The sequence below is a fragment of the Motacilla alba genome, chromosome Z (genome assembly GCF_015832195.1).
Source record: "Motacilla alba alba isolate MOTALB_02 chromosome Z, Motacilla_alba_V1.0_pri, whole genome shotgun sequence".
Lineage (NCBI taxonomy): Eukaryota > Metazoa > Chordata > Aves > Passeriformes > Motacillidae > Motacilla > Motacilla alba.
Window position 1 is genome coordinate 23868478 of NC_052046.1, and position 27461 is coordinate 23895938.

General features: G+C 35.8%; 1 protein-coding gene across 1 annotated transcript in view; it reads right to left on the reverse strand.

Moving 5' to 3' along the window:
* The window catches only part of SV2C (synaptic vesicle glycoprotein 2C), a 115249-nt gene that overhangs the window by 20686 nt on the left and 67102 nt on the right, over positions 1 to 27461 (reverse strand). Inside the window, exons 5-10 of the mRNA XM_038124931.1 lie at positions 11164 to 11297; positions 10919 to 11008; positions 6450 to 6560; positions 4535 to 4623; positions 4020 to 4184; positions 1147 to 1280 (exon numbers count right to left, since the gene is read on the reverse strand). Coding sequence (XP_037980859.1) covers positions 1147 to 1280; positions 4020 to 4184; positions 4535 to 4623; positions 6450 to 6560; positions 10919 to 11008; positions 11164 to 11297 — 723 coding nt within the window. The remainder of the gene's footprint in view (positions 1 to 1146; positions 1281 to 4019; positions 4185 to 4534; positions 4624 to 6449; positions 6561 to 10918; positions 11009 to 11163; positions 11298 to 27461) is intronic.

Here is a 27461-nt window from a genome sequence, read left to right on the forward strand (position 1 = left end):
TATAGTTTTTATCTTACAAGAAACAAGAAAAATTTGCAAAGCTCTTGAAAAGGACCAACTAAAGCCTGGAATTAGGAAATTATATTACTGTATTTTACCCTGGCTGGACTGTATTTGGTTAAGGCCTTTCAGCACCAGCTGGCCTTGCATAAAATGCGCTAGGTATCTGCAAGTTTCTGTGACTCAGTCTTTCTCAGTGTCAGGCCGACTATTTCCTGATGAGACTGTCAATTGTGGTCAGTTTGGCTTGACTTCCTTTAAGTGAAATATTCCTGTGGAATTCCTTTTAAACTGATTTTCATTTCTGAGAAGGCCTCATGGTCTTCAGCTTGTCCATAGATGAGTTACTCTATGTAGTTAATTCTTCTGCCAATACCATTCCAGAGAACTATCCCTGTATTCCTTTTATTTTCCCATTCCATTTGTCAGCCTAATAACCTTTACCAAGAAAACCTTCCTTCCACATTAAGGTCATTGCTTGCTCTGAAACCTAGGTCTGTTACTGTAATGACTGTGGTAGTTACAGGAAAGTGGGAAGAAGAGCCCCATCTTTTCAACAAGCTCAGTTGACCATGTTCTACTTTCAGTTATGTTTTATTGAACTGGAGATAAAGGAAGTCTTCTGTTTAAACATATGAAAATATGGATTCATATCTTTGTCACAATACTTAGGAGATTGGGAATGACTATAGACTAGGTAATTTGAATCCCATACTCAGATTCCCCTGCCACAGCAAGCACAGTGAGCAAAGTATTTCAACAGACTCTTTTGGACTAGATAAAAATACAGTAATTAAAGCTACCAGTAAAACAGTAAATGCATTTTCTTCTCTCCAGACTGAATCTCTTTAGACATGGTTGAAATCAAAGATGGAAAATAAATCACTTATTATGTGAATAAAATAAATAATTAATTTACTGAGTCAATATTAGGCCTGCAGCATCTCTTGTGCAGTGAGATCCATACACTTCTCTGTTGTAACAAGCTATCTGCATTTTATAAATTATTATTCCTATTATTATTCCTATTATTATTATTATTATTATTTTAAGAGGACTTTTGTATGTTATTAGAAATCAAAAAATTATAAATGTAATATGAAGACATGCAGCTGACCAATGGGCATTTGAGGCTCTTTATCATACCTGTATTGTAGAAGGTGGTATTCACAAAAGTACAGTTCCTGAAGTATGTGTTAAGTGAAGTAATGTCTTCAAAAACACAGTTCTTAAAAAGTGAATCTTCAAAGGTTACTGATTTAAACTTCATCATAATAAACCTGCCCAATACAAAGAATTGCTGTCAATTTACCTTCATAGTTTTGAAATAGCACCAGATGCAGCTTTTTAGATCTACAAAATCTCAACCCCAGTAACAATGGTTCCTCTGATGCATTTTGCAGATGTGATTACTGATTAACTCATTCTAGAGTACTATTGCTCAGAAGAATTAGTAAGACAAACAGTTCCACATAGTTCCTGGCCCAAACTGGTAATATATTTATTTGATAGTATTTCTGTTGTTAACTGTCCTTAATCATCAATCAAAACCAATGTCATGAAATTAATGAGACAGCCTTGTAAAATCACAATTGCTAGTAATTTGACCTTACACCTGGAAACAGGGAGATCACACTTCAGAAATTCAGTCCCTGGGAATAAACAAACACTTGCTAATGCCAACAAGCTGAAAATAAAGAATTTTTAAAAGCATCTTGATTTGTCAGAGGAATAGACTGGTTACTGGGTTAGGCTCAAATGCAAAACACACTGGTGTTAAAAATTGTTTTCACAAAATGGCTATAACATGAATAAAAAGTTACATTGCCAGTTACACAGCTAGACATCTAACTGTATGTCCTCATTAATTCTGTGCCTATGGATGCAATTGTAATTATAATTACTATGTAAATAAAACATAAACAATTTGCTGGCAGCTCTTTTTATTTCTGAACAGTCTCCTTTCTACTGACTCTTATATAGCACCTAGATTTTATCAAAATATAAGTAGAAAAATCAGTGACAAATTATATTCCATAGTAACTTTCTACCCCAATGCCACTAGACTAAAACAATGGTTTTTTGAGTAAGACTTGTTTAGTAAAATTCTACTAAATAACATGATTATGCTAACATCAGCTACCATAACAAGTATGTGGAATGGCATCATTATTTTTTGTGATGTCTTTCATTTCACATGAAGGTGTGGGAAAAAAGGCCAGTTTTTTCTTCCAAACACAGACCTGACCTTATTCTAATCAAACCTAGTGTCACTAGCTAAGTATTATTCTTATAAGAAGAGTAATAGTAGGAATAGGAACACAAAAAATATGCTGTCTACAAAGGAGCAGGAATTAAATTCTCTCATGAATAAATTTGTTGGAACCACATCTTTATGAGAAAGGAGAGAAAAAGCTAGTAGTATTTATCACAGTAAGTGACTTACTAACTAATGAAATCTCTTTTTGTGTTGGTCAGAAGAATAGTGTTTTCAGCCCATTAGTTTTAGTTACTATATAATTTCTCATTTGTGACAGACTGATTAAAATCAGGCTGGAGTTACTCATTATCATTTTTCATACAGCACTTTCCATTCTAAAATGTAGACAAGTTTCAGAGGAAAGCAAATAAAATATAGTGACTAGATTAGTCAGTTAAAACAAAAATGACAGACTACATGTTCTACATTCTTCTGATGCACTTTTTACCTTCATACAGGAAGTATGTGACTACATTAAAATTGGTGTCACAATTATTTGAATTAAAACCCAACTGGAAGACAATGTATTAAAAAGTCAAGTATTGATGGATCTTCTCATTAAGAAAGAACATGAAGGAAACAGTGAGATTGAGGGTGAATAGAGTATTGAAACATTTATGAAGCAAGGGTATAAAATGGGTTCCTATCTCCTGGAAAATGTTTTCTGAATCCCAAATAACTGTCAGAGGCATATTAAATTTGCATATTTGGAAGAGTAAATTACTGATTTAGCATAAATTAATGCTAGATTTCGTGTTTTACAAGAATATTCTGTTTAAATTGATACAACCTCAGTTAGAGACAGCTCTTTTATTTTAAGAGAGCATCTACATTCTGGAAAGGAGTGGGACTTGGAAGCTATGGCTAGGTTGAAAATTAAAAAGCAGCTATTTTTTCTTCAATACATAAACCTTTAGCTATGTTAAAACTCAAGCACTACTACTACTACTACTACTAAATCATCACAAAATAATCAATTTTATTCACTTACATATAGATTTTTGTATGGAAATAATAATTATTTATTATCATGACTTCCAGCAGACCATTCACATGGTTGGTGTGTACATTTCTTAATAGAAACCAGATACCTAAATCAGCTGTGTTTAATTTTCCCCTAAGTTATCTAGTTATTTGTGAAGTCTAGATATAGCCTTAATATATTTGCCTTTGGCTAAAAAAATCACAAAAGGCATTGCCAGAGTGGTGTTTCCCATTTCAGAGCTGTTCATGCTTTTCATTGGTCTACAGAAATGTTTAGCTTTCATTTTTCTGTGATAAGATCCTAACCTCCGATGTTCAGCCTGTTCACAGAAGTGTCTTTTATTAAAAAAAAAAAAAAAAAAAAAAAAAAAAAAAAAAAAAAAAAAAGAAAATAAAAAAAAAGAAGCAGCAACAGAGATGAAAGTGCATCTTTGCCCAGCCCCCTACAACATACTGCATATGTTGGATCTGAAAACCTTTGAATCCTACTGTGAAAGGAAGTAAAATTATCAGGCTTTTTGGCCTGTTTTGCAGGAAGATGAGGAAGCTGGGTTTGCGTGGTGGATCCTCACACAGGAACCACAAGGGCACGTACATTTCTTCCCATGTTCATGAGTCATAAGAAATTAAGAACAGAAATAAATAGTCACTAAAAGGTAACAAAACCTTTAAAATCTATCATTACCTCATGGAAAAAACATGGGTTATTAGGATGAGCTTTAAAACATGCATCTGTTTATTCCAGCTAAGCCAAGATATTAGGAAACCTCTAGACCTGTCATTAATGTATTCTCCATTGCTGTGAATCTGGTTTTCCAGTGTGAAGTTGAAGACGAAATGTGAGACCTCCTCATTGCGGAAATGTTTCACTCGGGACACATACTCGTCTGACTGCAGATGTTTAATGACATCAGGAAACCAGACAGATAAGCCGTAGTAGCTGTGGAAAAACAGAAAAACTTCAGGCAATTTCATTCATTCAGAAATCTGTGCAAGGTGTGAATGAGCAGCTCCCTCAGACGCTTATGTGATTGAGCTGTTGCTCATCAGAATAAAATCCTCCATAGTACAGAATTATTGAAAGATGCTGACACCAGAAGATGTCAGTTTTTCAAAGAAGGTATTCCCAATGAGTCAGGCTTGTAACCAAGAACAGACTAACTGACAAACATAGCATTTTGTGGAAAGAACCTAAATAAAACAGATGATCATTGTGTCAGAAATTTACATGCAGATTATTTTTCTGTCTGTCAAGACTATAAAAAATGATTTAATCTCAACAACTCTTACCCAAAAGACAGGGTGAACCACACAGCTGTAAGTTTGATCGTATTATCCTTCACTGGGTAGTTGAAGCATCTCATAAATGTCAACCAAATCTGTAAATAATTATGAAACACATTTATTTACATATCTTCACCTATTTTGGACAGTTTTCTTAAAGGCTATAGGATGTTTGATTCTTATTTGCTTACTTCTTCAGGGCATTAGAGAGAGCAAATCAGCTCTCTGGCCACACTTCTTTTGATGCAGACCAGGATGTGATTTGCTTTTTCTGCTGCAAGAACATACTGTAGTCTCACATCAATTTTTTTTTTGTAACCAGCGTGGACTGTGTACAAAAATGCGACCTTATTCTGATCACCTCAAACTTTCTTCATCTCTAGAAAGCTTCATTTTACTTTCTCAAATAAACCAGGGATTGTCTCAGAAATGTTTTCTTCTTACTTCCCAGTATTAGACAAACTATATTCCATAATTAGACAGGGATATAATCACAGTTTGATATATTGTAACCTACTATGGCTAGAAATTGATGCCTGCAATATATGAGGAAAATGTGGGACTACCACAGGGTCAGAGAGAGGATAGTGGAACTGACTGAGAACTGTGTTTTCATCTCTCTCCCTCTCTTCTTTCAGGAGAGGGGAGGGGAAGGGAGGGGAGGGGAGGGGAGGGGAGGGGAGGGGAGGGGAGAGGAGAGGAGAGGAGAGGAGAGGAGAGGAGAGGAGAGGAGAGGAGAGGAGAGGAGAGGAGAGGAGAGGAGAGGAGAGGAGAGGAGAGGAGAGGAGAGGAGAGGAGAGGAGAGGAGAGGAGAGGAGAGGAGAGGAGAGGAGAGGAGAGGAGAGGAGAGGAGAGGAGAGGAGAGGAGAGGAGAGGAGAGGAGAGGAGAGGAGAGGAGAGGAGAGGAGTCACTCTGTTCTCAGTGGCCCCAACACATACCATGCAATTATGACTCTGGCCCAGGGTCTAGTCAAGTGATATAACAAAGGATGTGAGCCAACCAAGCTGCAGCTCCTTAAAAGCTGGTTTAGTAAGATGCCAAATAATAATATTTTAGTCTTCAAGTGCTCCATTTTTGGTCAGTAATTGTAAAAGTAGGCAGTTTCTGGATTTTTTTCTTTCCCCTGGGGAAAATGTGACTTTTCCCAACAAAGTAACTGTGTGACAAACCTTGGTTTACAACATTTCATCATAGTTCTAGAGAGCTTGAAATGACAGATTTTTAATAGCTGTAAAAAGACAGTTTTGAACTTTTAAAAGATTAATTAATGAGGACTGTTTCAATTTTTGTTGCAAGGCTCAAAGATACTATTTAGTTTTGCTTTTACAGAAAAATTAAAAAAAATTTAAGAAGCACAGTCCCAGCAAGCTTGTATTAAAATCTGAAATAGCTCTAAAATATTTTTCTGGTAAAACATTTGACATACCTAAAAAATACATGCAGATACAGTGCCTTATAAAGGAATTAATGTATACAGTTTATGAATGAATTTATAATTTTTAACTAATATGGCTGCCTCGTGTTCCTCTTGATAATTTTCATCTCCTCATGTGTCACCTTCTTCCATACATATATATTGATCCACATTCTCAATACATAGTTATTTTGTGCTGTTTATGGATCTCACTATGTAATTATTAGTCATCACTTCTGTGAGGACCAATGCAGCATTTTTGTCTTCTGAAGCTGGGATAAAGGTCTATGGTTCACCTGCATTTTTTCTGGGTCAGGAACACAAAACCTTACACTGGTTCCTGATTCCCTCAGTTGCATGGAAAATGTAGCATTGCAGCTACCAAAAGCAGGAGCTCAGCAAATCTATCTAATTTCTGAAAGTTAATTTAAAAGGAAGAAGGTAATTACAGAATGAACTGAGATGAACAGAGATGAACATAGATGAACAGAGATGCTGTTACTTACTCCATACAGCTCTGTGCGGATTCTTACAAAACACCTCCTGTACCAAGTTCCAGTATCACTCTCAATTTCAATGAGCTCATCTATCTGTTTAGGTGTTTTGATTCTGGTAACCTGGAAATAAAAACAGAACAAAAAGGTTTGTAGCTTCTAAAATCATGAACTGCCTACAGAGGACTGTTGGTGGGGTTTATTACACCCCATCTACTAAAAATGAGCAGATACTCAACCTGTGTCTACACTAGACATGTTTTAGATTTATAAAGGAACATTAACACATTGTAATGCTGAAGTCTTTATGGATGTAACAGTTTCAGAAAACTATGTTCAAGGCATGCAGGAAATACATTTCCTCTGGCTACAATAAGCTGTTGCTCTCATATTCTTCTAGAGAGTTGTTGTATATACCCCCAATGCCACAAAGGATAAAACATTAATTTCATCCACCAGTTAACCATGCCCAGAATTTGCCTTAAAATTGTTTCTGACTTGCTATCATAACATTGTTGGAAGTCATTTGATTAAAGACACAGTAATGAAAATGGAAGTATTCAAAATGTCATGATTTAGTAGTTGGATAACCTTTTTATTATTTTATTTTTTCTAGTGTTAAACAGAAAACTTAATGAAGAGAGAAAAAGTTAGGTAAAATTATCTGGAACCATGCATGTTATTGCTGTTATGAACAATCATTTACTTATCTAAAGTGAAATGAGATAAACAGACATCAGGGAATAATACTGCATTACCAGTGACTGAGAATGTAATGCATCCTACAATGCTAATTTTTGATTTTAGTCTCCTGTGTAGCAGAACCAGGATGTGGTTCTGCTACACAAGAGAGTGAAAGTAAAAATTAAAGGAAAAAAAAAAGAAACTAAAGAAAAATAATTAAAGAAAAAAGAAAAATTAAATAGCAGAACCATGGTCTTTCCAGACACAGGACTTGACAAACATATACTATTGTGTGGTTTTTGTTTTAGTTTCTGCTCTGGTCCGAGCTTCATAATGATATCACAAAAGGCAGTGTATTCATCCCCATTTATTTTTAAAGGAGATGAGTAGAGAACAGAAAGAAAATTAATAAAATAGGGAAAGGGACTTAGACAGAAGGAAGGAGAGAGCAAGAGACTGCATGTTTGGTGTTTGGCTGCAGTTTCAGAAGTTAGACATAGCTTCTGTTTCTTCTTAACAGAATAAGGACAACTCCTGCCCCCACCTCCAATGTAATCCACCTCCTGTGGATTACAGGACATCAGGGAATAGCAATATTGATGATAAAGGTCAAGTTTTGAGCCCATTGCTTTTATAGATGTATACTGTTTGAGATGCAACAGCAGCCTCATCCCATAAACAAGAACACAGAAAAGCCCAGTAAGCAGTTTAAGGTATAACTGCCTTCATTTCTGAAGTACTAGAGCTTGCTATTTTGCCTGATCATGACTTTATCAAAAGTCTGTAAACTTCTTTTAATGCCTCTTCCAACAATCATTCCAACAATCAGCAATGTCCACATCATTGCACTGATCTCAGGCTTTTCTTAAACTGCTTTCAGGAAATACTTTATGCAAAAGACTGAGTCAAGTCCTCAAAAAATATCTGGTATCTCCTACATACAGAAATCCTTACATACCACTCCTCTGGGCAGAAAAGGAATGCCTTTCGAATCTCACTCTTGTGGGCTCAGGGACAGCACTTTCACTGTACTGAGCACCTGACTCAGTTGGAGCTGTGGAGATTGAGGGAAACCTGTGTATCTTGGGACCACTGTATGTGACTGGGGACAAAAGTTCCCTGGCCTTAGTGGTTCTTTAACATATGAAGAGTCTTACTGAGTCAGGATAATGTCTGGAACATGCAAATTCAGCATGTCAGTGTATGAAGAATGAAAAACCACCCAAACCCAGAAAAGAAAACCTATTATAATGAAAATGATATTTATATTTAAAAGCAATGGTTAGAAATATGTAATGTTTTAAATTTTAAAAAATCAAGGCTTGTTGCAAAGAAAAATATTTGCAGGAAAATGAATTAATATATGGTAATTGAGGACTAGAAAATATTTTGATGTTAAGGATGTAAAGCTTTTTTTTTTTTTACTTAAATATTTAAACCAAGAGATCTAATGAATAGATATTTTAAAAACCCAGAAAGTTAATAAAGCAGGTACATAAACATGTAACTCTGGTAGTTCCATGATTGAAGATACTATCAATTAATTGTTCTCTGTTATTGTCACTGCTTTCAGGACAAATTCTTCATATTATGAAGATCCACCCTCTAAATTAATTCAGGAACCAGAATATTCCATTTTGGATTAACTCTAAACCAAACTACTTGTCAATTGATGCCATCTCTTTCTAAAGGCTTGAAGATAATCCCCTCAATAATATGAGTAACAAGAATAAATGTAAATAAATGTAATGTGAAAAAAAAAAACCTTCAAGAAAAAGATTAAATCAATATAATACAGGAAAATGCATAAAAGAAAATTACACTAAAAGTATAGGTGTAATGGAGAAAAAGTTACATTGTCTGTAGAGTCAGAAAACATACTATCAAAGTGTGTCTGATGTAACTAACAACATTAAGTGGAGAAAATAATAAAGCGTAAGTCATAGAATGGCATTGGATAAGCAAATGAGGAGTACAGAATATTTAGGAGAAGTATGTGAATAAATTACTGACACAAAATGTCACAATATTGAGGACTAACAGAAAAAAACCTAAAAGGATATGTCAAACAAATTATGCATAAGTTCTTTGCTTTCTGGGTTTTATGAGGTGAAGTGCTGATGTCGTACAAAAAGAAGAGAATGATGCATTTTCTAATCATTTTAATGCAAGCTAAAAATAGGGACTTCTATATATGTCTAACCTTGACACACAGCATGGTATTTCTAGTCTCAACTTGATATAAGGAGTAGAGTTTTCCTAATGCTTAATGCAGAAACTGGGAAAATTAATGGCTGACCAATTAACAAAAGTGACTGTAGATAAAGTGTCTAAGTGTCACATTTTAACAACCATAGAGACAAAGCCTTGTTAGATCACAAGAGCTGGAAACAACAAGCATGTGCTTTGTTTTGTTCTCGACAGCTGCTTTGTGACGTGATTACAATTACGTCAAAGTGACGTGAGAGGTTTATCCTTCCACCCACATTTTCTCCTAGCACATTTCTGTCTTCTTCTTTGTGCTTAAACCAGTACTGAAGGGGACAGGGTCAGCACTATGGCTGACTGTGGAATCAGTCAATGAATATCAATACCAGCAGAAAAAAAACCCTGGAGTCACCAGGAGCAGGCATATTCTGTCTGAAAGCTGCTCAGATCAGCAAAAGCCAATTGTGAAATTACACCATAGCTGTATGGTGCTAGGCAAATCCCTTTACTCGTAATAAAATAAGAAAATAAAATATTAGATTAGGTGGGATTAGGGGTAGGTCACCAGTGTACCAATAAATGTGGATTTATCATGGTAAATGAGCTAACCAGCTTTCTTTCAAGTTAAATATTCCTATATTTAATTCTTGAGCTTCTTTGTGGAAAGGTTTAAATGGAAGCAATGGAAACTACATTCAAGGCAGCAAACTGCAAATCTCAGTGGAATATAAATTATGTGGTCAGATGGTCATTCCTCAAGACTCCCTGCAAATGCAGAACCTTTAAGAGGATTTCTTAATTGAGTTACATGTGCGTTAAAATAAGAAGAAAGCTTCTGGAAGAGGAAAAACATCCCACACATGGCTCTGAGGGAGCAGAGTGCACATACTGCCGCAGCACTGCACAAGCTGGAGAGACCAACTGGATTTCAAAGCAAGACAGTGCTGTTTGATACTTCCCTGTATCCTGGAAGACAAGATTGTTTTGTATAGTCTTCATCAATAACAAAGATACCATAAACAATTCCATTTTTGAATTGGCAATTTTTCCTTCAATAGAAACAATGCATCAATACTTTAAATAAGGTTTTATAATTATGGCTAAACAAAATGAATTTGAGCCTCCCAGACATTTTGAGAATATTAAATGTTTGAAATTACTATTACAGAAATAAGGATGTAGCTTTAAAAACCATTGTTTTACCTGATAATAATGGGAGAAAATTCCAATTCCCAAAGACACAGCAGCTAACTAATTTGGACTATGTGCCTACTGTTATTATTAAGGGTCAAAACTTAATAAATAAAACACAGGTAGAATCTATTAACTATCTTGGTACACCAGATAAAATCATCATGCTGTGGCTTCATATACTCATGAATATCCTGGCCAAAGACTGATTTCTTAGCAGATATATATATATAACAATTTCAGTAGGAATTCACAATACTTTTTATTTAGGTATTTTGAGTGCCAAAAATTGGCTTAGTCATTTAGAGAATTAATATTGATAGCTTAAGCCATCCAGACCTCACCAGTCAGGAGGCCTGCTGATGTGATAGATGATTAGCTTTAAAAGCAATACTCACAGTGAAGACTTTCTCAGGCTGACCACGAGCACGCATGTTTGTGTCATGAATTTGTTTGAGTATCATCCAAGCTTCATCATGTTTTCCAACCTAAATGTTAGAACAAAACATTGAAGTGCAACATACGTACAAATTGAGTTACTACCTATAGTCTCTGACTGATCTGATTGCCTGTTTGGTAGAAGTCATGATATAAAGCAAAAATAATTTTCACTGGAATCTAGAAACCATTTGGGAAGTTATACCTCCAGCAGGAACCGTGGGCTTTCCGGCATAAAGGTGAGGGCAACCACAGAAGAGACACAAGGCAGTGCACAGACAATCACAAATACTCGCCAGCTGTGGAACTGGTAGGCAGAGCCCATGCTGAAACTCCATCCTGTGGAAGCAGAAATTCACATAATGTAGACAAATAAGGAGTATTATATGTGTTATACTATATATGTTGCTTCTTGAACATGCAAAATGATACCTATATTTAAATGAAGCCTGAATGATATATTTCCACAAATACTGGTCATCTAAAAAGTAGTTTTACACTATGACTTTTAGCCTCTTGCATGTGACTAATCATACTGGAAAGTGGTTGTATTATGGATTAAAGACATTCTTGTGCAGGGATGAAAAAGCTTCTTTCAATTCTCTTAGCAAAATCTCTATTAAGGTAGTTATGTGAACCAAACAGGAACATCATCACCATCAATAAGACTATATATACAAAGAAATAGTTTTCTATGAACAATGGAAGTAGAGAGACTTTAAAAACTACACACAAATTATATATTTTATGGAATTGCATAGCTTTCCTTAACATTAACTTTTCCTAAAAAATTTATTTCAATACTCTTAATAAGAATCACCGATGTGAAACTGGAGGACTGGTAGTTCAGATTTTTAATAAAATATCTGGTTGGTTGGTATATTATGACTGGACTATTGAAATGTTATAATTATAAGAAACTAAGAATTTATCTTAAGAATGAGAAAAGTATTATTTGGGTAACTACCTGGCCTATTATTCTGGCTTCAGCACAGCAGGAATTTTCAAGTAAAATTTTCAAGGATAACTTATTAAAAGGTGAGCAGAAGATAAGAATAATGATAAAGGACAGAAGACATTACCAAAAGAAAATGAAATATTGGGTAATGAAAGAACTAATACACTGGACTTATCTATTATTTGTTAGCTGATTTTTCTAGGCAAAAGACATAGTTAGTTAAATCCACCTGGATGTCAGTAAACAACTGGTAGGACATTGTACCAAATGGCCTATTAAATAGTTCTCCAAAGGAGGTATTTGTGTGAGAAATGTAAAGTGTGTTTGGTGTGTGAAGATTCTATGCTGCGGATCAATAGCTATTAAGCTATTAATTATTGGGAAAAAATTCTTTCTCATATTAATGTACTTACATATTACCACATGAAAAATACTGTCAACTCATGATTTATTTTTATTCTTTATCAATGGTTTGGTGAAACATCTTGATGAGCAGATGTAGGAATGTGTGTTTTTGTGGTCTCCTACAAACTTCCTATGTTTCTGAAGTTATATCAGTTTGCTCTGCAGTCATTTAGCACTGCCACTTTTACCACAGGGAGAAAGGGATCAAATCTGTAAGAGTATTGACAATGATCTTGGAATCCCATGTCATTTTTTTCAAGTAAGGCTCCATATGGACATACTTTACTGCTCAAAATATCCTTCCAACTGAACAAGCTTGTCTAAAAATTAATGTTAAATTTTATTCCAAAATAAAACCTGGAATTAAAATGTACAAATAAAATTGTGAACAAAACAAAACCAAAGACATGAAAGTGTATTAGAATTCACTCTGTATTGATTTTTGGAAAATGTTAACATTTGATCTTATGGAATTTCAAGACTTAAATAATGTGGATTTATTTTACATCTAAATTGTGAAGGGAAGGAAGTAAAGAAAGGTTTACAGTGTGTTAATGAAGCAATTAGAGACCACACCTGTGTTTTGGATAATGTGTACACATTTTATTCTAATAATTCTAATAATATTCTTCATTATGTAATTTAAAGTATAGAACAAAATCACCTGATGCAGAATTTGCAAAATAATTCTTTGGTGAAGTTAATTTCTGGTCTGATCAGTGAATTGATCTGCATTTCTGGGCAGCTGTGCAATTGCTAGTGCTGCAGGGAAGGCAGCACCAGGATGGGAGTTTTCATCATTCAGAACGTTCAGTATCAACCATGGTACTGGATTTTGTTGTTACAAGAAACTGTTCCAGAAATACGCAAAGCCACTGGTGTCGTTAGGCAATCTACCTTCCACAGCTCCAGTTTATGTTTTATGAGATTGAGCTGGACAAAGGGCAATTCTGCAGTAAATGAAATCAACCTGGCTTTGTACTTGTTATAAAGCAACAGCAACATCTTGTGCTCTGTAGCCAGTCCTGGAAAATGCTCTTGGTAATTTATTTTTTGTTGTCATTTATTAATATAAGTGAAGCATACACTTAATTAAAAGCAATAAATGCGCTGTTCATTCTGCTGCCATTGTGACAACCTAAAAAACATCTTTTTTACTCCTCAAAATACCCGAGGGACATGTCAAGTGAAATGTTCATTATAGCTTTTATTGCTTTTGTTCCATCTTTTTCACTATGCACTGTATTAGCTGCTGCAATTTATCTTGTGATTTAATGTATCTGCCGAATTAATGATAAAGAGGAATGTCATTATTATAAAAAACAATTTGTAGAAAAAAAGTTGGAGCTGCACAGAGCTTTCTGGAGGTTTTTCCTCCCTTCTATTCCAGCACCAGCACTAGATCAGCAAAACAAACATGTATTTCAAATGCACAGCAAGTTTGGATTTATTTTTATATTTAACACATCCTTTTCCCCCAGGTCATGAGCTAATCTGGATAATGGAGCCATTAGAGCAGCTCTGAATTTAGCTCACAAAGTGGCTTTCATTCCCTTTGTACGCAAGTCTTGAAAGTAAATGAAATTGTGTTCTTGGCTGTAAGTCAATCTCCTTCTCCCCTGATTCATTGCGAAATAGCAAAGGCACAGCAGCACTGCATTCAGTGCACTGCTCAAAACTGGGGCCAACCTTCACCCTTGCTCCCTGGCTATGCTGTACTCAAGAGTCATTAATCTTGAGAATGGGTGCAAGTCACAATGTTTTATGAATTGCAACACATTTGTCCCGAATAGAGCAACCCAAAACCTGTGATGGCTGAATCTGAAGCTGCTGCAGGAAGCTTTGTGCTAAATACCACCCTCCTGCTTTCCTGGCTGCTGGAAAAGGCCAAGTGAATCACAGATATGGCAATTACTGATTACAGAAATACAAGAGCACACAGTGGAGCAAAATCAAAATGTACAAGATGCTAATTTGTATCCAATCACCAATTTATGAGTTGAGCACAATGTCAACAAAATCTTCTCACAGAACAGCATACTATCAGCCCTATAATATTCATATATCAAAAAGATATTATAAAACTCTTGCTCCAAAGGAGAGAAAAGATAATTTGTCATAGACTTTCTGAATATATACAGAGGGAAACCTGTCCACACTAAGATGAATTTTATGAATGTATAACACTTGATAAACAGTAAGTACATTCAAGCACAAGGATCCTCTCCTACAGTAGACATGTTACTAGAGAGCAGGTTTATGGGGATGATTTGCTTAACTTTCCACAGTAAGGGGTGCAAGGAACATCATAGATCTCTACAAACTCATATATGTTACACTAAATCGCAGAGTAGGCAATGAAAACATGGGTGCTCACAGGCTCTGTATAGATACTGGCTGGCAAGGAGACAGTTTATATACACTGGAGGAGTAAAGTTGTGAACACCTTTCTAAGACACTAAAGTTGGCAAATAAAATCCAATGAAATATTGTGATTTTATGGCATAGTTGACTAAAGACTGAGCATTTTAACAATTTTTGTTCCATATGAATAAGAGGAACTAGTTTCATGGCAGTATCATAAATTGCCAAAACCTGATTTTTCATAAATTTCTGTCTTTTAGTAGATCAAATGAGAGAGTAGATGCAGAAACATACTTAAAAATTACAGATGGGGGAGAAAGAGAACAAATGAACTTACATTAATTCATAGACTTAACAGATTCTTCCAAAGAATAATTTACATTATTTAATAGTTTTTCTCATTTCTGTTTTACCACACAACCTTTGGTCAGAAGTCAGCTTTCTAGCCCTCATTCTCAATATTTTTGTTTGAAATATTTACAGTAACTAAGAAGCATGATTGCTCCAAATTGTCACTTGGTGGCACTGTTACCGTACTCAATACAAATAAAGCTTAAAACTATTGCAGGAAGACTTTTACTATCAAATGTTGCTGTTTTGTTGAGTATTTACCAAATCCAAGCTAAAGCAAAATTATGAGGACTGAAAATACTTTGAAGCTTGCATCATTTAAGTACCTTGTTATTGCACTTATATTTTTTCTTTCCTGACATTACCAAGTTTAACTGTCAGTGTCATTTTGAGACCATATATTGTAGTGCTACTCATTAGAATAAAGGTGAAACATCATTGAAACTGAAAAAAAAGAAAAGTTCAGGTAATTTTTGTAGCTGAGGAAAATCTGCTACACATTTTTACAAAACTGGATGCAAACCATGATTTTATACAACCACAGAAATGTTTTCAGAAGTCTTCACAGTGTTTCAAAGAATACTGTGAAATTCCAGTAGCGCAAAGTAGAACACTTGTCTTTTCTGTGATTAAATTATTAATATCACACGGGAAAAGCAGTGTTATTTTTAGCCTGTATAGAGAGTTAGATACTCTACAAACCTAGTCTCAGCAGGTCAGCTGCTGGTAATTTCTGAAGCTGAATTTGGAAATGAAATAGCTGAAGTGTGGCAGGCCATGATGGAGTGAACTTAACAAAAGCGCATGGTTCTCTAGCTAAATGCAGCTAGCCATTGAGGATCACCAGTTCAACAGAAGAAGAATATTAAAATGTTCAATAGATTTCTTTTTCAAACACATTAGACTCAGAGTTGGTCTGCTGACATTTAAAATGTGATGAGAAGGAACAAGGCATTTTCTAAAGACACATTTCCTCCGTCACAGAGGAAGGGGTTTGTAAGCACAGACCCAAGTTACTCTTTGGTGTTGGTATTGACCTTTATCTGAAGACCTATGAAAATCAGGTCTCCAGCCCCTCCAGTGGCAGTATTTTGTATTCCAACAATCCCCAGGACAGCTGCAAGAAGAACCAATCTTGCATAGAAAATAATTTGCTCTCAAATACTTTCAAATCCATTCCTGCATAGCACTGTAATCTAGGTGTCACTGATCCACTCTGATCAGTGAAATCTACAGCCCACTTTTTAAATTTCTCTAATACCTGCTGTAGAACTGCCCTGAAAATTTTACTTTCTGTTAAGGAGGATGTTTGTGTATCCTCATAACTCAAACAATGATATGGTATGATATGTGTCCAAAATTTGAGGTTTAGTAATGACAAGTAAGGCTTTCACTTACACAGAAATGTAATAATAAATGTAATAATGTATGAGGCTTGATAAGAAAAAAAGAACTCACAAAAATTAGTTTCAAATCAGAATATTGATAAATGCTGGGGTGGAGGTAGATGTGCGGGGAAGGTAAGGGAAATTTTTTATGTTGGGCATGGTTTGAAATGGCCTGTCTGAAATCTGACTTTCATTTGGCCCTGAATTATGGCTGTATTAAGATGCTGTGACTCACAGTAGTCAGTGCACTCAAGATAATATTTTAAATGAAAAGAGATGAACATAATCATATAAGAGAATTAAAGCAGTATCCCTAATAAGAGAACTGCAGGTACCCAATAGTCTGGTCATGTTATCTATCTAATCTTGGCAGAAGCTCGAAGTGGTAAGGGTTGTCTAATAACTGTTCTATTTATGATTATGAAATCAGGATCTCTCTTGTCTCCCTAGCAGATAAATATTAAAACCTGTAGGGTCTGTTGCCAGTTCTAGGCCTGATGGGATTGGCATGCCTGTATCTTGAGTTGAACAAAGAAAGCTGTTCTTGCACTTCAATTTTCTTTACTGGGAAGGATATTGGGCAACCAAATAAAACAGAGACATGAATATGACAAAATCACTCATTATGCATTCATGTTATGAAGTCTAACAGGGCAGAAAAGAAGCTATACAGAACCAGAGAGCAAGGACTCGCAAACTAAACCGACCATTATAAATTTTCTTCATATTCATCCTATACAGCCTCCTTCAGGGGACCATCCCAATTATTCAGAAGGAATAGCTGTTCCAGTAGCTATAACAATCAATGGCAAAAGAGTAAAGAGCATTCACAAGAAGCAGCTTATGGTATTTTCATAATTGTTTTTGCCTCTTCAGCCCTTTCTATATGACTAAGAAAGTATGACAGCTAGAGCATTCCCTTACAGTTCACAGAGCTGGACAAATTCATTTTAACTAATGTAAAAAAACAATAAAACAAATTATCACCTCTGTAGATAAACATCAGATAAAATAAAAAACAAAAAGTCCTTGACTTAGTACTGTTTGCAGGAAATATTCTGTCTTGAATGGTAGCTGTAGGAATTAACTGACATCAAAACAGTTAAGAGGAGGAAGAGGAAGATTTCTCTGCCTCTAAAATTACTTTGCACAGAGGCATACATGTTTTTACCCTTTAGTTTGTCTCCAAGCCACCACCCTTCATAACATCACCTAATTATATGGCAAGGTTTTGGCAATCTGTAGTGTTTTATTGTGGTTTTCTGTATATTTATATGATGCATCCCTGTCTATAAAACAGGAATATCCAGGTTAAATCTTAACTCAATGCTGTAAGACCTCAGTAACACTGAAGAGATGTAAAAATAAGATATTAATCAGAGCCAAAACACAGATTGGAAGAGACTACAGTCTCTTTAACTACTGTTAAAATCCATAAAGAAAGACTTCGACATGAAATGCAAAGCCATTATCCCATAAGAGGAGCAGGAAAATATACACATCATGTTTTGGGGTGATTTTACTTTTCCCCCCAATCATCTTCTTTATGCCCAGAAATGGCTGCTGTAACTTTAAGATGGCCCCAGGAGTGGGCCTGGGAGCCTTGAGCTCCTACTGGTTTTGGTTCAAACCTTCACTTTCAGTGTGCTGCGGGCAGAGTGAACTGGAATGCTACATTGGTCCTCTTGTTGGATTAGGTTTTTGCTAACTTGAAGCAAGAAGGTTTGGTTGTTGCTTTTTTTTTCCCATTCGCCTGGACACTGTACTGGGAATCCTCTTGGCTTTTTGGTTTTTTGTTTTTTTGGTTTTTTTTTTGGGGGGGAGTTGTTGTTTTGGCTTGTTTTGTTTTGTTCCTTGAACTGTTTTGGCTTTGGTTTGGTTTTTGTGGTTTTTTTGGTCCCTTAGAGGAGCCAGCAAGGGGCTGTCACAAACCCCAGACCTCAGAGAAGCTGAACCAACATGAGAAAGGACACTAAAACCCACCAGTTTCACCTGTTGCAAGGAAGGGACTAACACCAGAAAGGTTCCCATCTAGTCTGCCCAAGTGGCTGTGCAAACTCCTGTTCCTCCCCTTCCCTGAGACAAGGAGGGCAGCCACCATCTTTGCCTCCCCTTCGCACAGTCTGGTCAGGACTGGGGTTAAGGTTTTGAAATTTCAGTGTCTTGCATTTATTCAATCCTTTTCTGTGCCTTGCAGGCACCCTTTTGGGTTTTTTTGTTTGTTTGTTTGTTTGCTTTTTGTTAATAAACAGTTCACTTTTTTTTTCACTTTCACCCACTGGTATTTATTTCTCATTGGCAAAAGGTATTACAGGAGCCCTTCTCTTCAGGGGAAACACTCATTTCAGAGTGTTTGCTCCTAAATTTGCTTCCAAGCTGAGACGCATCAAATTTGTCCAAAGCTTCTTGCATGGTTTCTTGATATAGCTGCACCTCATTCCTAGGAGATTTAGGGTTGTTACCCAATACCCTTTTGACCCAGGAGATGTGTTTGGCTGTTGTGTGATTACCATACAGAACTTTGTGAGCCTATCTTAGATTGATCCCAGCTTCAACTATTCATTGCACCCAACGACATGACTCTTTGGGAAAAAAAGGACTATATGCTTGGCTTTGTCCACTTAGAGGACAGGAACAAAGGATGCCACTGATGAGGAGTGGAGACAGGTCTGCAATTCTGTACTTCGGTAACCTTGGCCACCAAGAAGTTTCCCTTCTCAAGCAAGAGAGAAATAGTGGAAATGCACTTTGCTAAGATGTCATGCTGGTGTAATATCTCCAGCACCACACAGTTTTGCACCTTAGGAATTCTGAACAAAATTGCAATGCAACTATCCTATAGGACTGGAAACCTGCCAAAAAAGCACTTCAAGACAACATTGCAACATCTTGACTTTGATCACCATTAAGAGTTTTGCCTCTGTCCCATCATTTAACCAGACTTCAGACACCCATTACGAGGAACTGAGCCTGAGTAACATCAAAACAGCTTCATTCTGAATGCAAATATCATTATAGTCCTTGAGAGGTGGGTATATGCTCACTTGTTAGAGTTCTTGGTTAATTGGTTAACGATCACAGATTTTAATAGCTTGCTGTGGCAAATCTTTAATTTTCTGCTTAGATGTTAAATCAATGTTTCTAAAATAATCTACTTTGCGCATTCTCAAAATAATTTTATTCTACTCTACTCACTCTACCCCATAGTTTATAAAATACAAATCAGTGCAAAATCTCTCCTGAAACTTAAGTGGATTGCATACTCTTGAAATTTAAAATGAAAAATTCTATGTAGCTACTTAAATTAAGAAAATATGCACATTACAGGCTAGAAGGTTCTGAACTTCCCTTCTGTGCACTCATGGTCCTGATGGCTAAAGAGGCTGACCTGGAACAGAGGCTCAGCAGAGTAAAAGGAATAAAGTAGGTATTTATTAAAAAGCCTTCAAAGGATACACCTTGGCCAGTACAAGAGCCCAGCTGGGGCTCTTCCCAAGATGGACCCAAGATGGACAACCAGTCACGATTTTTCACACTTTTAGAAGTTTTGGTCCGTTTACAGATTTGGGTTAATTGTTCGTTAATTGTTCAATTACACATTCAGGTTATGAAGTCCCATCCTCCCAGACTGCTCTCCCCAGTTTGCCATTGTTTATACCTTTTTGGGCTTGAAGCTATTACAGTGTCCTTGTTTCTCAGTCTGGAAAAGGATTGTTTTAACTATAAAGGTTTGTTCTAACTGCCCTATGAAGAGAACTTGCTAACTCTTTATATGAAGTTCAGAGTCATACACTAAGGCAGTACAGAATCTGAAATATTAAAGCTAAAACTTAAGGGATTGTTTAGAGTAAACTACCCAAGTCTGCTAGAAATTAGTGTAGAAGAACACAGGTCAACTTTTGTCCAGGGTTCAAATTAAAAGAGCTGTGATATGTAATCAAAAGCTCAGAAGTTTTATTTTACTTTAAATGTCTGTTTTTGCCACTTTTCTGTGTGTAAATTTGATTTAGAAAATGTTCTCATTTTAGTTAAAGACCTAATATAAAGCTACATTATATGGCACCATTTGCAGTCCTATGCAAGCAAATAATTTTGTTACTGCTCTGATGCTCTTTTATATATACATTTTGAATATTTCTAATGCCTTTGTAATCCCATTGACTTAGGGGAAAAAAATAAATTAGTGCTGGGATGGTTATAGGTCAGTGGTTTATATCCTTCATGAATTTAATGACCACAAGACATTTTTCAACTGGATATATAGAATACTACATAGCTGACTAAGGCTAACTATGGAAAAAAGATCATCTTAATTTTTTTTGTGTCCATATGGCCTAGAAGCATTTTATGAAAACCAGCTATCAAAACCCAGCAGTAGCTGAACTTTCTTAGCTTGACAACCAGATAAAAGTGAGCATAAATATTGAAATGTATTTTTCCAGTATGAACAAGATCTATTCAATAACTACATTAAGTTTACAATCAACACTTAAAACTGTAAAGATGATGTTTTAAGTACTCAGATATAAATAAATAAATAAATAAACAAATAAATAAGAATAGGCCACCAAGGGTTAATATGTAGCTGAAAATCTCATTACAAGGACTGTGGCACATAATTGATCTGACTGTTTGGCTGACTGAGTCAGTGGCCCCAGAGATTTATGTCCTCGTGCATTTCTATAAAGTCCTGGCTTGGGTTTGGCTCTATGCAGCTGTTCAATGAAGGGGCTTCACAATCTGCAAAACAAAGAGTAAAATCCACCAGCCACAACACTGACAACATCACAACTTAGAGACTTGTCAGTCTAAGAGAAGGTTATGTCAAGCCTTCCAGAGATGATGGTTCAAAGAGATGCAATTAATGTCAGAAGTGGGGGAGACAGAATATTAAGAGATGCTACTATCAGGGCTTCAAAATAACACAGCCAACTTTGGCACCAAGACTGTGCAACCAAATCCCACTGAAAATGTGCTTCAAATGTTGTATGAACTTCATTTGTATGTAGCTTTAAATTTGTGTAAAGTTTCTTACCTCCATTCTCCTACGTGTACTTAGTAGTTCTCCAGTACTTTATTTAAGAATTGAAAAATGGCTTTGTATTACTTTTGAGGCATCTGTTTGGACAGTGCCAAAGAGTACAAAAAGAGTAAATCATTGAGAGCAGACAGAATCCACTTCTATAGGAAGACAATATAAAATTGTCAAATGCCCTGTGCAGTAGCCATTATGAACAAAGTCTATAAGGAAACACTTGTCTTCAACAGAATCTCTTCATATTGTTGTCCTATCCATATACAAAATACAGATACAATGATATCTAAGTATTCCTGTGTGGTGCCCTCCACTGTCTATCCACAGCCATTAGATCACAAATGGTGCTATATTTGATGTAATGAGTTGTTGCAGACACTACTAAAAGCAGCAGTTAGATATGGAAACTAATTGAAAATGTAAGTGTTCTTGTCCTGCTCCAGGACTCACAGTGATTTATGTGCATCTGGACTAAGGATATTTAAATAATGGGCTCATGGAAAAGAAGGAAAGAGAAGCAATTAATCAAAAAGGATAATCAGTAAAAGGCACAATGAAACACTGTAGCCTATGAAAAGAAAATGGGGCCTCCTTATCTAGCTTAACGTAGAAACAAAACATTAATTGAAATGCTGGAACAATATTTGAAGAATACCAAGAGGGCATGTCTTTTATCAGTGATACACATTCTACCTTTTTTGTGCTGCTGCAGTGTAACAACAGAATATCTCTGTAATTCAAGAAACTCTTTCAACATTTAACTGTTGTATTTATTTGTTTGAACAGTGTTGCAAGAAAAATCTTATTTTCAATCAGCATTTCAGCACTGTGATTAAAGTATTATTTCCTATTTTTGCTATTTTGCTTGCCTCTTGTTTTCTCTTAACCAAAAAAAAAAAAAAAAAAAAAAAAAAAAAAAAAAAAAAAAGAAGAAGAAAATTAGCAATATCCTATCCCTGTGAGACAGAAGATAGACTAAGCAAGTAAGCAGGTAGTTTATGTGATCAAATTATTACAGCCAATGTGCATTCTAGGAATTATCTTCTAATCTAACAGCAGTCAATTGAACAAGCCTGGTCACATTTCTGGCCTTAATGTACAGACTGTAGAGCCTTTCTGTACATACTGTGAACCATGGGTCAGCAGAAGTCTTGAATTCAAGCCTGGTCAAACTTCCAACAACATATATTTTGCACGCTCAAATCAATACTAATAGTTCTCAGTCTATCATAGCAGCAGCAGGAGGCGGATTGTGCCTGTGAGCAGTCAGTCACAGTGTTTGAAATGCAATAATGAAGGAAACAATGAAAAACACAATATATTAAGAAAACAGAGAATTATTTTAGATTCTTTCTTTTTTACAGCTTCATTACTTCCTTGAGAGCCTAGAATCATAAAGGAATCAAATGTTTGTATCAGACTGAACTAAATAATGTTTCTGTGGGAAAATAAAACTACATAAAAGCCTTACCTTTATCTCTTTATCTGCAATTTCTTACTTTTTTTTTATTATATGGCAATGCCACTTTCTTGAAACAACTAAGAGGGGGGTCAAAACTTTCAATGCCTAAAATCAAATTGCCCCAATAGTAACAAGAAAACAAAACTAAATCAAACCGCAAGGGAGGAACAGTAGTAGAAAGCAGCATTTCTTCACCTTGCCCAGCACCAAAGCTGAGGAAATTGGGAATGGAAACCTCAGCCTAGAGCCCTCACTATGAAATCTGAATGCTTATCACTGCTGATTTTATACCATTTTCTGCTAGCATCTTTGTAAGGTATAAAAACAGAGCTGTCTTGGAAATATGAAATGCACAAACACTGTAAGGGAAGTAGATCTGGTTTTGCCACATTTTTGAACAAGTTCCTCTCCTAAAAGTATGAGCAGAAAGAAAATAGTCAGATACACTGGTAAGCATGGTTATTTGAATAGACCTCGATGGAATTACTTTCACTAAAGTAGGCTTGATTTTCAAAAGTAATATAAAATATTCTCCTTTGAGAAAAATGTGAACAAACTTCCTGAAAAAAAATCCAATATAATTTGAAATTGATTTTGTTAATTTTATTTTAAAGGCAACTGGACTGCAAATTGAAAAATTATATTCAAATTGTATATACAATCCTTAGAAAGAATATATTATTAAAGTGAAAAGAAACTGTTATTAAAGGGACAATCACCAAGTTCTTCAAAGCAGACAGCTCTACAAACCACAGAAATAATATGATATTATGGTTGACAAATTTATACTGTCATATTATGTTCCAGAGGAAATTAATGTATTTTTGTATATGCTTTATCTCATAATTTTTTCATCTGTTGTAGAACAGTCTCAAAATCAAACATAGGTTTTTTGTGATTTAACATTAAAAATATTAACAAAGAAATCTTATCTGATTAGCATCTTCCTTGTTTATAGATGTGAAAAGAAACGATAATGTCTGACACTGCAGGTATTTCTGCTGGTCAATCTGAACAGGTTTGTAAGGCAGCTTTATTAACCTGGATGTAATTTTCCTTAAATTATACTCAAGGCCAATTTATTGTGGGAAACTGAATTTTCATTAAAGAGTGAGGTTGAGAAGTTGACAGTTTTATAGTCATAAGAATGATTGACTATTACTACAGTTTTTGTGGAAAATTATGTTTATGGCATTGAACAATGATGTTTATGCAACAGTCTGTTCACCTGTCTGTCAGTTCCTTCACCAGCATTCTTTGAAGCCATTAAGCTACTTCAATCAAATGTCTCAGGAAGTAATAGTCCCAAAGACAGTCACATTCTCCAAAGCCTTGTGAAATATGCTGCCCAGGCAGAGAAGAGAGAGTCCAGTGGAAGATGAAGAAAAAGGCAGGAGATATCAGTGGTCTGTCATGGATGCTGGAGCCTACCTGGGGATCGGGAATGTAGCATAGCCACCCAATCCATTGGCTCTGGCACTGGTCTGACCCAGGTCAAAATGAGTTGCTTTCTACCTGAGAGCAGTTAAGCCAGGGCTGTATTGCACCAAGGAGCATGGTGACAGTGTGGATATCTGAATGTTTCTCATAGCAGAGTTCTGGGGGAAAGCAGGGTGGACTGTAGAAACTATAGCAGAAAGGGATCTAGAAAAACCAAGGACAAACTAAAAGAACTGCTGTGGTACCTTGTAAGCGACATAGGGGAAGAGAGGGCAGAAGGGAGTTCACCATGATCAAAAGGTGATTGACAGGAAACTGAGCCGCATATCTTCTTGGCTCACAAAACAATTTGCTAGATTTTTACTGAACCTCTCCCTGAACAAACTTTCTCTTTCTCCCTCAGCCTGAAGTGCCAAGTAAAAGGTTATATTTGAAGCTCACTAATGAGCTTCTTTAGTGCTCATTAAGTAGATATGCTAAAAGGTACTTAAACTTCTAGGGCTTGCAAATATAAACATTGAAATGACCATATCAAACTCTGCATTAGAGCACAGAAAATTAAAAAAACATGATAAAGTGGTTTTTTTGCTCTCCTAGCTAGATTTGCATAAGGAGATCTTCTAAATTCTGCTGTACTCTGTCATTATTGTTGTTACTAAAGATGAAGATGTTTTTAAAGTACACAGTCATTGTAGTCTAATTTAGTAGGATTATTTCAAATGAGGAACAATTCACAAATAGAAGTGGATGACTCAAGTTAACGTTGAAACTGCGTTGTACACACTTTAATTAACTCTTTAAAAAGTAAGATTTTAAAAAGTATAGATATACCTTCATTTGAAGAATACCTGATTAATGTAAGTGCATTAAGTATTTGCAGGAGGGAAGCATAGCACATTGGGGATCAATCACTTTGCATCTTAGAGGAATGTAAAACAGATCAACAGATGTTGCATGACGTAGTAGATGCCTTTATGTCTGATCTCTTCCATTTATACAGCATGACACAGTCTCATAGCAAATGCAGATTCAACCTTAACAAAGCTCTAACTTCTTTAAACCTGAGATGGTATTTTTCATTTGTGAAGGCTGATTCTGAAGACAGAAGATATATCAGAAAGGAAATTGTATGAGGCAAATTGGAAGATTTGTTTGTGGTTTTTAATTTTTGGTTCACATGTTACCTCCAAGTCTTAAGAAAAATGACAATATATTGATTTCAAATTATGCAGATTTCTTGGCGCATTCATGGGCTTTTTAGCTGAGAAAAAACCCCATGGTTCTCTTACCCAGGCCATCTTTGGTATTTCTCTTTGTACTGGACAACTGATGAAATTCAGATAACTTCTGCAAAAATAGAAACTACTATATAAGAGAAAATGGTGCCTTGGGTTCAACTTTTTCCCAAACAACTTTTTCATGTTCTAAACTACCATGAAAAGGAAGATTTTTAAAGACATGTTTGAGGAAAACAATAGGAAAGTAATCCTAAGGAGTTGTAGTTTAAAAAAATTTAGTATCAAGAATTTTAAATATCAAAAAAGGACCAACTTACGAATTTCTTTTTCTACCAGTGCAAGGTTATTTGGCCAAGAAGCTTTCTATCTTCCATTTGGAGCTACCAGCCAGGACAATTTGACAGATATGCATTTTCCTACACGTGCTGGGAATATTCAATGCTCCTTCTTGTTCTATTTTTCAAAATATTCTAATATTTTTTCTTTATTTGCTGTTTTCTAGTCTACCCCAACACAAAGTGAAGAAACAGTATCTGTTTAATAGAACGGGGGTGAAGGAACTTTGAGGGGCACCTGTTGCATCAATTTGCTTGAAACCAGAATCCACAATGGCCCCTGCAACCTTGGCCTAAGGTTTTACTTCTTTCATGGCAATCTCATTCAGATGCTTAATGAACAGACCATTATAAAATCTTTTTTATTATCTGTACTACCATCCCTTGACAGAAATATCAGACCAATCTCTGTAAATCCACACTTAATAGCTCCTACCACTCAAAAGGATCCAGGTCTGCTCACCGGAAGTGCTGAAAGATGGATGCCTCCTAAGATCCTTCTACTTTTACTGCTCATCAAGCACTAGTATTTGCTGTGCCCTAAGTCTCTAACCCACAGATAGTATGTAGCATTAGCATGGGAATTTTTAACCCAATACCATTGCTGCTGTGTGACACTGGGAAACCATTTAGCCCAACAAAATCCAGATAGAATAAGGGAGTTAAAAGGTTTTCTTTTTTCATTACTGCTCCACAATTTTAGTCCATCATGTTCTCAGTTAAATCTGCAGCAGGCTGATAGGTTAATTCCTCCATTAACAGTGCCTGATGCTTTTCCTGCTGTGAGTTGCACAGTGAGCCAGTATCTATCTCCGCAACTGCATAGCTGCTGCATGCAGCCCTGCTGCCTTGCCTGTTTTACTACAATACAGTTCATGACGCTTTCATGCAGAAGGGGATTTCGTTGCTGTTTTGAAGATAGGTTTATCTTTTTTATCTTCAGTTGGATGACACAAAAATGGAGCAAACATGATATGGAAAGTACAACAAAAAATGTTTTCAAGCCACCATGATAAAGGGCAATAAAAGGATCACTTTCATTGACAGTAGAGTAAATTTCTTCAGATTAATTTAATTGCTTTACCGCAAATATCTTCTGCTACAAAATGAGAAATATCTTTCAGGCCACTTTGCAAACCAGTTCTTACTCAAATAAAAAACAGATTGTTCCATTCTCTCACATTTGCACTCAGATAGAAGCCATTATGTACTCCTGGGCCTGAAAAAAGACATCTAATTATGGAAAGTAGAATTAAGAAAGTCACCAGGTCTGCATGGGTAGGTCTAGTGAATTTAGCATGGTTCTAAACTATTAAAGACAGCCTATGGTTTCATGTGCCCTTGACAACCTCCAGTGAATGAAGATTCTGTAGCAGTTCATATCAGTACTATATAACAACTGTATTTAAAACTCAACTTCTATCTAAATTAAGTCCCATTTTCTGCCCTTTAAACTCACTTAATCATATTGACAGGAGAAAAGTAAAAAAGCAAAAACATTCAGGGAGAATAGAAGTGAATATATTT